The 14,009-nt window shown below is 44.4% G+C and overlaps 1 protein-coding gene across 1 annotated transcript in view; it reads right to left on the reverse strand.

The window, feature by feature from the left end:
- Nucleotides 1-251: 251 nt before the first annotated feature.
- The window catches only part of LOC137531796 (cadherin-related family member 3-like), an 84,161-nt gene continuing 70,403 nt past the window's right edge, over nt 252-14,009 (reverse strand). Inside the window, exons 15-19 of the mRNA XM_068251756.1 lie at nt 7,847-8,040; nt 6,023-6,042; nt 1,785-1,831; nt 1,347-1,395; nt 252-1,258 (exon numbers count right to left, since the gene is read on the reverse strand). Of these exons, the coding sequence (XP_068107857.1) occupies nt 1,101-1,258; nt 1,347-1,395; nt 1,785-1,831; nt 6,023-6,042; nt 7,847-8,040 (468 nt within the window). The 3' untranslated portion in view covers nt 252-1,100. The remainder of the gene's footprint in view (nt 1,259-1,346; nt 1,396-1,784; nt 1,832-6,022; nt 6,043-7,846; nt 8,041-14,009) is intronic.

The following is a 14,009-nucleotide window of genomic DNA, read 5'->3' on the forward strand; positions in this document are numbered from 1 at the left end:
CGCTGGGCACGGTGCACTTTAATGTTGAATGCACGGACGGATGTGATGGACGTGTGTCATTATTCTTCAGAATTGCACATGTACTGTATATTCATTGTGGAGCTTACATTATCTGAACAGCTAGCTATCTGCCAGGCTTCAGCCTTTACATGGGACGGCTTATACATGAGTATATACAGGTAGTCTTTTACAATCAGTGTGGAGTAGTCAAGCATTTGAATTTATGTAAGTAATCTGAAAAACATGCAATTAATGTAAAAACTATGGAAAGAAGAACTAAATATTGCTTATTTCTGAACAAAAGTGTTGCTTCATTGAGAGCCTAGTGATATATAAGTCTGACATGGAAGGGATAAGTTTTTCTCAACTAAAGTTGAATTTCCTCTTAACCACTGACCTGAGAGGGATATGGTGGCTGCCATATTTGTTTCCGTTTTTACCAATACCAGTTGCCTGGCAGTCCTGCTGATCCTTTGCTTTTAGTACTTTTAGTCATAGACCCTGAACAAACATGCAGATAAGATGTTTGACTTAAGTTTGACTACATTTTCCACATGCTTGTTTCAGGTGTGTGATTCAGACTCTACGGATGCATGAAAGATTAGGAGGATGCCAGGCAACTGATATTATTTAAAAGAAAATAAATATTGCAGCCTCCATATCCCTCTCAGGTCAGTTTTAGGTCCTTTCACACTTGCGAGCTGCATCGCCACCCCATCCCCGGCACAAGGGCCATGCAAGTCTATGGAGATTTACACACTTCAGGCGGTGCGCTGGAAGTATCAAATTCGCATTCTCAATCATGCAGTAATGCAAGTCAATGGGCAACGCAGTGAGAGTGAACGAAGGGAGCACAGTGCAACGCAGCGCGCATGTGGGAACGACAGGAATCCCAGTGACATACTTCCTGCCCAGCAGGGAGTACATCACTAAGCAGGGGGCGATGCTATGCATATGACCCTGTTGCCGCACCATGACGCAGGGACATATGCATGCTGATTTCTGTGGTGCGGCGATCACCACACCGCTTAAGTGTCGAATTGGCATACAGGAGCATTCTTAAAAACACTATATTTTAAAATGACGCTCTGTGTCTCCTCTTAGGCGAATTTTACATCTGAAGCAATAGGAAGAGTAGTGGGTGGGGCTTCTGAAATTGTGGCCAGGTCTGTCAATTTCACTTTCTCATCCTTGGCTTGTTCAAGCTTCCAGCGTCTTGCTCCAGATCTGCTGTTATACTCATAAGTGTTTCCTGTGACTAACAGATGGGAAGACATCATATTAGTATATCACAAAACAATCAATCTATGCATTTCTGGTGGAGAATGATTGCAGAAATTGCTTACCAGGATCCACAGCTTCACCATTGAAGACTGTTTCAAATGTTGTAGTCTCCTGTAAGAAATAAATAACAATTATCTCCTAAGGCCTCGTTCACATCATGACGCGCAGATGGCCGTGCGATCTGAAAGCAACACGTACAATCACACGCCATCTGCGTTTCCATGCGTTGCATGGCTGATCCCATTCACTGTAGTGAATGGGTCACCCGTGCGTTGTGCCAAAAAAATGCACGCAGCATGCATTCGCGCATCGCACTGCTACACAACGCATGTACTGTGATGTGAACATCAGACAGTGAAGTCTATGCACTTCTGATGTTCGTGCGTATCTGCCTCCGTATACGTTGCCAAAATACGGACGGCAATGCATCTAATGTGAATGAGGCCTAAGAGATAACTTCAGAGAAAATAGGAATTGCTTTTGGGCCATTAATGACTCACTTTTATAACTTCAACCTTCTCCTTTTTTGTCTTCTCCTTTTTTGTTCCTAAAGTTGTTGGGAAAGAAAAAAACAAGGTTATAAAACACCAGAATATTGCCTTCTAGAATACAGTTCACTTAATTCAGACGTTCTAAGCTAAACAAATGAAACACTGAGAAGAGGGGGTATTTGTTGTAGTAATCACTATAAAGGTGCACCCCAATAACAGTACAATCTTCCAAACAATCGACGTATGGTCAATCAGATTGGATACCATTAATGGTGTGTATTGAAGACGAACAGTCATACCATCTGTCATTCCATCAATCTAAATTTCGGAATTTTCTTTAGTCTGATCAGATTACTTATTTCCCACTCTGTTGGTGGGCCTAAAGGATCTTTTCCGAAATTGCACAGTTAATGGCTACCTTTAAACCTTTTTACATAACCTCAGTGTTGTAAATCAGATCTATGGCTCTAGTTATTAGGCTGTAAATATTTTATGGTACTAACCCCTCTTCCAATGTATATGTTACGGCCAAAACCAGAAATCGGCCAATTCTAGAATTGGCCGGCCGTTTCTAGAACTGGCCGATTTGATGTCGGCCAAAGTCCAAAATGCTGGGAATTTCTGGCATTGGCCGGCCAGTTCTAGAAATGACCAAAGTCAGTCGGCCAAAGTCCAAAATGCAGCTGCTCTGCTGTGGCAGTCAAGTGAGATGGGAGAGATCAAATTACAGTGGTGATTAGTCACAGATGATGGGGGATGCTTTGCTGGGCACTATGCATGGATGGAGGGGGGGCTTTGCATGGCTGGGGGGATTTGCTGGGCACTTTGCATGGCTGGGGGGATTTGGTGGGCGCTTTGCATGGCTAGGGAGGGGAATTTGCTGGGCGCTTTGTTTGCATGGCTGGGCGGGGGGGGGGGGGGAATTTGCTGGGCGTTTTGCATGGCTGGGGGAAGGAATTTGCTGGGCGCTTTGCATCGCGGGGGGGGGAATTAGCATTGCGGGGGGGAGGAAATTTGCTGGGCGCTTTGCATCGCGGGGGGGGCGGAGGGGGGGGGATCATTTGCAGAGTGCTTTGCATGGCGGGGGGGGGGGGGGGGGATTTGCGCGCTTTGCATGGCTGGTGGGGGGGGATTTGCCGGGCGCTTTGCATCGCGCGGGGAGGGGTCATTTGCAGAGTGCTTTGCATGGCTGGGAGGGGGGGAATTTGCAGAGTGCTTTGCATGGCTGGGAGGGGGGGGGGGGGGATTTGCAGAGTGCTTTGCATGGCTGGTGGGGGAGGGGGGGATGTGCTGGGCGCTTTGCATGGCTGGGGGGGGGGATTTGCTAGGTGCTTTGCATGACTGGGGGGGGGGATATGCTGAGCGCTTTGCATGGCTGGGGTAGTTTTGCTGAGCGCTTTGCATGCCTGGGTGCTTTGCACGGCAGGGGGGATATGCAGTGAGCTTTGCATGGCTGGAGCAGGGGGGGCAGCCTGCGCTATTTCCTATTTGCAGACCTCAGATCAGAGCGGCAGAGAGAAGCAGAGCAGCGCGCACACTACCCGCTCTGACCCATACACTTCACATGCGGAAGTGAGCAATGACGTCACTTCAGCATGGAAGTGTATGCGTCTTGCGGGTAGCTTGTGCGGCGCTGCTCTGCCTCTCTTTGCCTCTCCGATCCGGGTCGTCCTGATGTGAGGTCTGGCTAGCGGGGGAGGAGAGGTGAGCGGCGCTTCGGGACTTGGCTGGCCACACTTAGCCAGAATGCGTTCTGGCCGGCCAAAGTCCGTAGGGAAAGTTTATTTTGAACATTGGTCGCATGAGCCGGCCACTTCTAGATTTGACCGGCCAGAACCCGAAGTGGCCAGACTTTGGGTTCTGGCCGTAACAAATACAACAAGTGTGAGTGTGTTACCACTTGTACAGTATGTGGAAGGCCCAAATGACTGACTGGCAAGGTTGCCGACATGTCCCTTGGGCTTCACAAAACAAGTAACCCCATATTAAATAGGGAAGTCTCTTGTACATCTCCAAGTCCTTTCTAAAGTTCCTTCCTTTCTCTGGAACTTTTACCTTAGTCTCTCTCTTTCACAGGGCCGGGCCGAGGCAGAGGCTGGAGAGGCTCCAGCCTCAGGGCGCAGTGTAGGAGGGGGTGCACAATTCATTCAGCTGTCATTCCCAATTGTGTTTGAAGCAGAGAGAAATAAGAAAAAGGATACCTGACAGTGACTGCAAGCCAGATAACTAGAGATTAAAGGTGCCCATACACTCGTCAGATTGGCAGCAGATAGATAAGAAATGCATCTGATGATCTATCTGATGCGTTTTTAGAACATTTTTTACCAGGATAGAATTCCAATAGATTTCAGTTTGAAATCTATTGAAATTCGATCTGATGGCATTTTTTTGCCATCAGATTTCCATTAAGGCCAATGCAAACTGATAAGCAATCTCATCAGATCGACCTAAATTTTCCACCCTGTTAGTTCGATGGAAATCCATCGAAATCGATCGAAATCGGCCATCGATCGGTCGATTGGACAACCGATTTGCAATCGATGGATCGATCGATCGATCGGGATCGATCGGTCGGCCAGAAAATCGGCTGAGTGTATGGGCCCCTTTAGGTGTTGGGGAGGTTGGGGGCCCTGGGGCGCCTCCTAGTCTAATAGCAATCAGTGTGTGATGGCTGGGGTGGGGGGGATGGAGGGGCGCACTTTGCAGTCTCAGCCTTGGGTGCTGGAGGACCTTGTCCCGGCTCTATCATCAATAGGTTCTGACAGACCATCAAAACCTCCCAGTTCAATACGGCTGACCCCACTTTCTCTTATGACATTTTTTAAAAGAAATCTGAGAAAATGGCAAGATTGCACTGCCATGCTGGCTGCTTGCTAAAATAATCAGCAGGTCCTCATAGCTTCAGTAATCATGGACAACCCCCCACCACCACCACCTTTTTTATGCATTGCTATTAATTTGCATTGAATAAGAATCGCACATCACATAAGTTAAAAAGCAGACCTGCCATGTGATTTTAATATGCAGAAAACTTGCAAAATGGGAAACCCATAAAAATGCTGACAAAAATGTCATTTTTACCCACCTTCTACTGCTGAGCATGTAGAAAACATTTAACCCATCCAGCTCTCTCCCCAGCGACGCCTTTACAGAAGGGTTCAGTAAAACACCAGTGAGAAATGCATTGCTGCTGCAAGCAGAGCAGGGCGATCAGAGGTATACATGAATTTTATAAAAAAAAAAAAAATGGGTAAAGTGTGGTAATGGCTAAATGTTTTATTACACACAAAGCAACGAGGAAATGTAGTTGCAGTGCTGGTCGCAAAGAGTTCATCTCTGTGAGCACAGGGAGAAAGTGAGTCTGGTCCAGAGATGGGCCTTTTGCATGGGGGGAGGACTCTCCCACTCTGCTGGCAACAAGCAGCTAGGATCAAGGTAAAAGACAGCAGATAGGTATTTTAAATGTATTTATTACAGTAAGTATAGACATGCAAAGCACAAAAGTTTTTGCATTGATAATTAAAGGAAACCTGAGTTGAAATTAATTAAAGCATATATACATATCTGGAGCCCCTTTTAGGCCATTGGCTCCCTTGACATCCTTTTGGTCCAGTTTAATCGTCAGCTGATCATCCTGGTCTTTTCTTGCAGTCGCAGCAATTCCTACTGTACTGCTCAAGCGTGTCCCAGCCACATGCGCAACCCTCCCGTCGCCGGATGTGTTCTGCGCCTGCAACGTACTACTGCACACTACATGCAGAGTACAGCACAACTGGAAGAACAGATCGGGCTGGCCAGCAGATGATTGGAGTGGCCCGGGAGGAGAGCAAGGGGGCCAATGGCCTAAAGGGGGTTGAAGGAAGTCCTAGGTAATTATAAATGCTTTAACCAATTTTGCCTCAGGTACACTTTAATGCAAATTAACTTTCATATGAAATGTAATAATGTTCAGCTGAATATTTCCTATAAAGCTGCCTCAATCTGATGAAGAGAATACATTATTGGGCACAAATACATGCATTTTCCTTGGGTATAGTGCCAGTGGGCTGAACCAACATAGCATGAGCCCCTCCTGCAGAGGCACCTTCACCTCGCTGTGTCGTTTTCCTCCATGTACAACACCCTTGTTTTCCAGCATCAAAGCTTTCACTTTTTTCAAAACACTGTCTCCCTTGCATATTATACTCTAACTGTCTAAGTGGGTGATTCTACATTCATTCTATTCTAAAGAAAAAACAGATACATACCTTCTTTGTACATCTTGACTCTATCAATAACAAACAAGAAAACAAAATGTTAGTTATCAAATAAAAATGATTATTTATCAACTCGATCAAATGGTAAAGAAATAAAGACTTTGAAAAAGCAGAGGATGATGGACAGCAATACCCCCCCCCCCCCACCCACCCACCACCACCACCACCATCACCACCTTACAGGTGTTTCAGACGCTGAGCCCACATCTTCATTGATCTAAACACAGGGGACAGGCAGGTCAATGCAGTTGCCATTACACATGCCGACTATAAAACTGGCATACTCATGCAGTGTCATCCAGATTCTCCTTCCCACCTATAGCAACCCCCATCCTTTCATGCTAACCCCACCCACTACATCATAGTAAGCTCTATTACAGACATGCCCCTCAATCAATCAGCTTCCATAGAGCAGGAACACATCCGGGCATCCAATCAGCATTATTCACAGAATGGGACTATCAACCACAATGCGTACCTGTGCTTCAGGGCGTGTGATTGGCAGGGCATAAATCAAACCATGCATGTGATACTGTATATAAAGTTATTGGAATCCAGTAGAACAGCGATATAATTAGCCAGAGAAAGAAAGAAAAAACCCAAACATAAAGGGAAAGAAAAGAAAGTATGCAGTTGAGAAGGATATTCTAAACGTGCACCATCGAACACAGGTTGAATACCTCTTAACCAGAATAAGAAACTAGGGACTCAAAATCCATAGATGTCCTTATTTTAAAGTGTCTGAAAGAGTTAATAGATTTGGGTCTATTCATTCCCTCATGGGCCATCTCAGCATAGGGTATAGCCAAAAAATGGCTCTCCTTGCTTCTGCACAAACTCCAGCCCGCGTTGATGGCTGGATTTTGGCTATTGCCAAAGCGATGAGCTGGTTCAAATAGTTTTACTTTAACCTTCTCCTGTAGCCTTATCAGTCTCTAAGTTTCTCTGATCCACAGCACAAGCTCTCTGACCTGCCCAGATTGTTCCTTTATCTATGAATTCAGAAGAAAAGTCTTGAAAGAACCTGTGTGCAAGCCACAATGAAACTAGCAATGTGGTGCTTCCACACTGAATTGGATATTTTATTATTAGGCAAGATGGCATCTCCTAGCATACTTCCCTTTGATATTGCGTGCACTAAATACATTACCATTCTCCCTAATGCCAAACATTAATATGAGGCCTAACCTACAGCAGAGCACCCATTATCTGCTCTGATCTTTGTCAGCAGTATGTTGTGCGTATGTACGTTTTAGTTCATGGGGCTCAATCTAGGCATAACATTTTCATATGCAAGACATTTTCCTGAAAATTATTTAAAAAATCTCTCTTAATAAATAATCTAATAATAAATAAACCAAAGTTAGAAATTAAATAAAAGAAGCAGCATTTATTTTATGTATTTCACTAAGGGATGGATTATCTGGAAAAGCCACAAAGGCCCAGGCCTTGGGCGGCTTCAGCTAAAGACGGTGCCTAGACATGAAAGAGGGGTTGCTACATATGAAAGAAGGAGGGTGAAAATGATCAGCAATGCATGAAAAAGGGAAACTGATGCTCAAGGGAGGTGTTCATGAAAGAATGGGGCTTCAATACATGGATGATACACATATAAGAGGGGACTGAACATGGAATGTAGGACACTGCAGCACAAGAAATGGGAGCCACAACATACTTGGCCTAGGGGCAAAAAATATATAACTCTGGCCCTGACTAAAGCCAAGAGAAAAGAAGGACTCTGAGATAGAGAAATACACAGTCAGTGACGACACGCAGCTCACGGTACAGCCAGGGAGTCATATACACATTTCTCACCTCTTTTTAGACACCCCATTCTTTGCTTTCTGGCACAGAGCTTTTATGTTTGTATATTTCCATAGCAAGTGGCAAGACCAGGCAAGCAGGATGGCCAGGAGCAAAGCCATAAGTGTCAGCAGGAATGGCACATACCAGGCAGAGGGGTTATATGTGTTGACTTCCTTATATACAATAGTAACTCCTTTTCTTTTCTGCATAAGATATAAGAAACATGCAATGAGGATTCTTAAATAATAGATCAATAACATAACGGGCGCTAGGCCTCCCTCACAACCCCCCACCCCTCCCCTTCCTCTCCTTTCACCACCGCCGCACATCAGTGCGCCCGGCCCGCTCGCAAACACGCCTGGCCCCCTGGCCCCATCCTCCTCCTTTCTCAACGGCCGCCCGCGTGCTGCGCATGTGTGGTTCGGCAAAAGCACGGACACAGGCACACAGGAGGAGGATGCAGGGACAGAGGGGTTTTATTAGGTAGGATGACAACACAGTGCAAACCTGCCACTGCCTTGAGCGACCAATCAGATTCCAGCTTGTTAACAATCACGGTCTTAGAACAAAGACAGGCTAGACATTTATGGTCATTTATTGAATGGTGCATATGGATGTGCCATGAAGACCTCAGCATACAAACACGTGTATGAGCAAAGAGTTTACCAACTGACTTCACTAGGCTAAGTTTGGTAAAGCTCTAACTGGGCAATGGCCGAGAGCCCCTAGCTCCTTGGGGGCCCGGGGCCCCACAAGTCAGGGAATGTAGGGGTAACAAATTGTCGTTCCACTATTAAAATGGCAGTGGACCCAACATTCATTTTTGCCTAGGACCCCATTTTACTAAAAAAAAGTCCCTTTTCATGGGGTGTGCTATACTTGCTGATTCTTCTGTTACAGTATTTACCAAGATCAAACTGTAAAATTATTGTCTGCATTTGGTCTGGATCTTACATTCCAAGCTTAGGCCCCATTTACACTTAATCAGTGGTGGGTACGCGTTTATTTCTTCTCCATAGCAGAGCATTGGTAAAAAGATTTCAGTTAAACCATGTTAAAGGGGCACTTTGGCGAAAAATTGTAAAATTTAAAATATGTGCAAACATAAACAAATAAGAAGTACGTTTTTTTCCAGGGTAAAATGAGCCATAAATTACGTTTCTCCTATGTTGCTCTCACTTACAGTAGGTAGTAGAAATCTGACAAAAGTAACAGGTTTTGGACTAGTCCATCTCTTCATAGGGGATTCTCAGCAAGGCTTTTATTCTTTATAAAGATATTCCCTAAAAAGGATTTAAACAATTATGCTGGCCAGCTTCCCTGCTCGCTACACAGTTTTTTGGCAGTTGGACAGAGCAACTGCCGTTCCCTAAGTGCTTTTGAAAATAAATAAATCCCTGAGAACCCCTATGAAAATATGGACTAGTCCAAAACCTGTCACTTCTGTCAGATTTCTACTACCTACTGTAAGTGACAGCAACATAGGAGAAAAGTAATTTATGGCTCATTTTACTCTGGAAAAAACATACTTTTTATTTGTATATGTTTGCACATATTTAACATTTTACAATTATTCGCCATAGTGCCCCTTTAAGTGTGAAAGGTGCCATAGGAAAACATGGGCATTACTTTGAAAGTCAGTTGTCCTTTCAGTTATAACTGAGAGCAACTGATTAAGTGTAAACGGGGTCTAAGTACAAATTTGCCTTGCTAAAACTGAAGGCATTTGAAAGTATTCAACTTCATGTGAGCAAGGAAGTTATTGCCATAGTCGTGTATCACTTCTGGATAGTGAGTGAATAGGCAAATGATTCCTTATGTCCCTGAAAAGCCAGAAGTACAGGTTTATAGTACACCATCACCTGCTAATTTTATACAGTCATACAGTCCAGTTTGCAAACAGCTGTTTCAGACTTTTTTGATCTGATTCCAGGTATGGATTGATATGGTTCTATCGGCGGCACTTGTGTGGCAGTGATCTCACAGAGTTATGTATGCCCAGTTATGTCATGGAGAATTACGCCCACTAGGAGTTTTGCAGAAGGCAAAAAAGAACCAAAAGCCAGTATCTGAAAAAGTGTTGCCTTCCTAAAGCAGAAAGAATTTGCAAATATTCAGCTTCACGTGAGCAAGAAATTACCCCCATAATGCATATGACAGAACAGTGAGCTAATATAAACGGTTAAAGGGAACCTTACCCAAGCTGAAAAAAAAATTTCACTGCAGACATACTGTGCTCGGACGTACGTAGTACGTGTACTGCGCATGCACGGCCACAGGGATGTATTTTTTTTAATTGTAAATTTTTTAAATTTTTTTTAATTACAAAAAAAAAAGGGGGAGTGTGGGAGGTAATGAGTGAATTTTTTGTGTAATACTAATTTATTTCTATGTAAAAAATGCTTAGGGTGTAGTTTTACTATTTGGCCACAAGATGGCAACAGTAACTTTTTGTGTATTGCGACCTGCGAGCGTCCTTCCGGACGCTCACAGGAAGTAGTAGGAGGCTGTGAGTGTTTGTTTTTTCTCACAATGATCGCGCTGCCCATCGGAGAGTAGCGGATCATTGTGGGGCTTAGATCAACGAACGGGAATGGATTTTCCCGTTCATTGATCTCCGGGCGAGCGGCGTGTTTACTAGCGGCGGGCGGTGTGTTTACGAGCGGGAGCACGGGCAGCGGCGGGAGCGCGGAAAGTACGGATTTCTCCTTCCCTGGGGGTTAACGGATGGAAAAAGGGACGGAGAAATTTGTACGGGCGGGGGTAAAGTGGTTAAGCTACTAATTGCAACACTTGATTGTATTTGTTTCTGTTATTTTTGATAAAATGATCTAAATGTATGTGAAAAAAAGAACAGTGGGTAAATGTAAATATCATTCCCGTCAGTGGGCATTAGGTCCCATATTGCCACATCTATGACAGGCTCCTTGGAGAGACAGGTTCACTTGTCACCACTTGCGATGGTTGTATTTTCTGTTGGCAATGTCATTTTTAGTGACCTGCTAGTGCAATTGTCTAGAAAACAAATCTTTGCAAAGTATACAGTTCTTGTCTCTGGGAAAAACTGGGTCATTGCAAAAACATGCATCTGGTACAGGGTTAGACATGAGTTTTCTTGCAATTATACAGGCACTAAAGAGTACATTTTATTTATCGGGAGACACAGACATGGATACATGTTCTTACTGAATGTGAAATCTTTTTAATAAGGAGCTGTCAGCCATACTATCTCAGAAAAAAAAACACATATATGGTAAGTAGATAAATAGTTGCTCTAATTACATAACGTATTGCACTGTCCACATTTTGATTTTAGTTATTTTTCTACAGTAAAAAAAAGAGAACATCCTTCTTAGCATTTCCCATATTAACTGTGGCTATTTTGAAGCCAATCCTGATGTCATTTCCCCCCTTACTCTCCTTTGCCTGATTGTGTATGCATTGCCCGCCCTCCACTTTAGAAAGTGCATTGTCTCAGCATGAGAAATATTGGCCAATCAGAGAGGAACAGAGGTGTGGGAGAGTAAAACAGGAGGGAAAGGCTTCATTAGTTAAGTCTGAGATGAAGTAGGGAAGCAAAAAAGAACAACCCAGCATGCCCTGCAACTTCCTTTTTGTGTACCAAATTTTTTTGTGTACCAAATAAGAGTCAGGTAAGCTGGGAATGATCATTTATCAACAAGAAAAGTAATAGTGATTTTAAAGCTAATGGGAATCGATAACTAAAAAAAAAAAAGTCCAATACTCACCTAAGGAGAGGGAAGGCTCAGGTCTTAATGAGCATTACCTCTCCTCTCCCGGTGCCCTCGGTGCTGCGCTGGCTCCCCCGTTCAAATCCCCTGCCGCAGGGACTTTGGAAGTCTTCGGGAGCCGAGTCTTTCCGAAGACAGGCGGCTCCATACTGCACACGCGCGAGTGCGTCATAAAGGGCGTTCGTGCGTGCGTAGTGTAGAGCGGCCTGTCTTCAGGAGCACTAAAGCATTTCCGAAGCCTCCCTTCTGCAGGGAAATTGCGGTATTTGACCGAAACGCAGAGATATACAGAGGCGCCAGTAGGATAAAAGTCAGCACGGAGTCAAGAATACGCTTGGCACTTCTGTGTGTCACACAGAGGTGTGTCAAACAGAGGTGCCAAGCGTATTCTTGACTCCGTGCTGTGTATCGCTCCTGTTGTTTATTGCCTGAAGAAGCGGGACTTTGCCTGCGAAACGCGTTGCAACTTGTCTTGTGAGTATATGAATAAATTGTTTACTACTTTAATTGACAGTACGTTTGTCAGTTTTGAGTTGGCTGGTCCACCACCACATCCCGAACGTTTTAAACATTTTAGTGACTTTTATCCCACTGGCTCCTCTGTATATCTCTGCGTATCACGATTTCCACCCTTGGTGGAAGGGTGTTACACCCTCTTCTTTCCTCCTATCCACAGAGAGCGACGTCTTAATCCTGAGTGGGGACAGGCTTGTTCTCCCCGCCTGCCATTTCAGTGGTTGCCTGAGAGGTAACCCTGGTTTGTAAGTATATTACTTTCATTTCACATTACCTCTTCCACCCTCCAATACATACTACACTATATTGGGCTTTCGGTTTTCTACCTCTTATATTTGACCGAAACGGTCGAATACCGCTACGGGGGAGCCAGCGCAACAGCGGGGACCGGGAGAGGAGAGGGAGTGCTCTATGGGACCCAGAGCCTCCCTCTCCTTAGGTGAGTATCTGACTTTTTTATTTAAATTTCGGTTCCCATTCACTTTAACGTTTGTATTGCCTGGTTAGCATCCTTATTACTTGTTTACAAGCTAAAAATAAAGAATTGATTTTTATTTTATGCCCAACAGTTACACTTTAAACACTGCACCCAAGGCGGTTTTTACCCTAACGGACAAGAGCGATTTTCACCTTTCAGTGCTCATCCCTTTTATTTGCCAATAGCTTAATCACTACTAATCACAATGAAATGATCTATATCTTGTTTTTTTCACCACAAATTGGGCTTTTGGGGTTGATATTTTTTCTCAGTAATTACTTTATTTTATATGCATTTTAAAGGGAAATACAAGGAAAAAAATGAAAAAATACACTATTTCTCCAATTTCATCCCCTATGGTTTTAATATAAACACTACTACTGTACATAAAATCCACACATTTTATCTGCCTATTTGTCCTGGTTATCACAAGATTTTAATTATGTCCCTAGTACAAAGTATGGTGACAATATATCATTTGGAAATCAAGGTGTATTTTTGGGGTGGGGTGGTTTTTTTTTCTCACTTTTTTTACTTGCACGTGCACGGGTATGAACGTGCACCCACAGGAGCACGCACGTGCACACGCGCAGTGGCAGCAGCACTGTCTGACTTATAACACCTTCCTGGAGCCATTAAGATGCTCTAGCAGGATGTTTTCATAAGTCAGCATGTCATTAAAGGACTTATGAGGCTAAATGAGCAAAAAAAGTTAATTACCTGCATCATCTTGGGAGGACACCGTGCCAATCCGCCGGGTCCCCCCGCTCATTAGCCCCCCCGGGCCGGCTCCCGACCCCACGGCCCGGGTCGGGCTCTCCTGCCTCTCCTAAAATGCCCGCTTGATCTGGCCGCAGCTGCGCAGTCCACATAGCCGCGAGTGCGGCTGCGCAGCTCTAGGGCCAACCCCCCATCCACGCTACAGTCGGGGTTGGGAGCTGGCCCGGGGGGCTAATGAGCGGGGGGACCTGGCGGATCGGCACGGAGGGCACGGACGGCGTCCTCTGTGCCTTAAAAGATGATGCAGATAATTAAGTTTTTTTGCTCATTTGGCCTCGAAAGTCCATTAAGTGGTTAAGAACGCTGTTATAAATACTGAATTGTAATTGTTGTTGCTACACTATAACGAAACAAAAAAAAAAATTTTATCCTCTCTTTTATATTTGGATCATCTTGTTTAATTGGCTTAGCTGGTAATTCTGCACCTGTATTATGTTGATTTATATTGTGTCTTCTACCAGACTGTTAAGCCTTTTTGTCTAGCAGAGTCTACTGTAACAACATTTCTCTGAGTTTCACCATGGAAACAGTTACTGTGTTCAGATACAGAAATAGTGCTCATAAGACACGGCAGTACAGGAGTACCTGTCTGCACATAGAGCCGACAGCCGTTACTAACAAAGGGGACTACAGAATGGGTATCATC

This window comes from Hyperolius riggenbachi, chromosome 9 (assembly GCF_040937935.1).
Source record: "Hyperolius riggenbachi isolate aHypRig1 chromosome 9, aHypRig1.pri, whole genome shotgun sequence".
NCBI lineage: Eukaryota > Metazoa > Chordata > Amphibia > Anura > Hyperoliidae > Hyperolius > Hyperolius riggenbachi.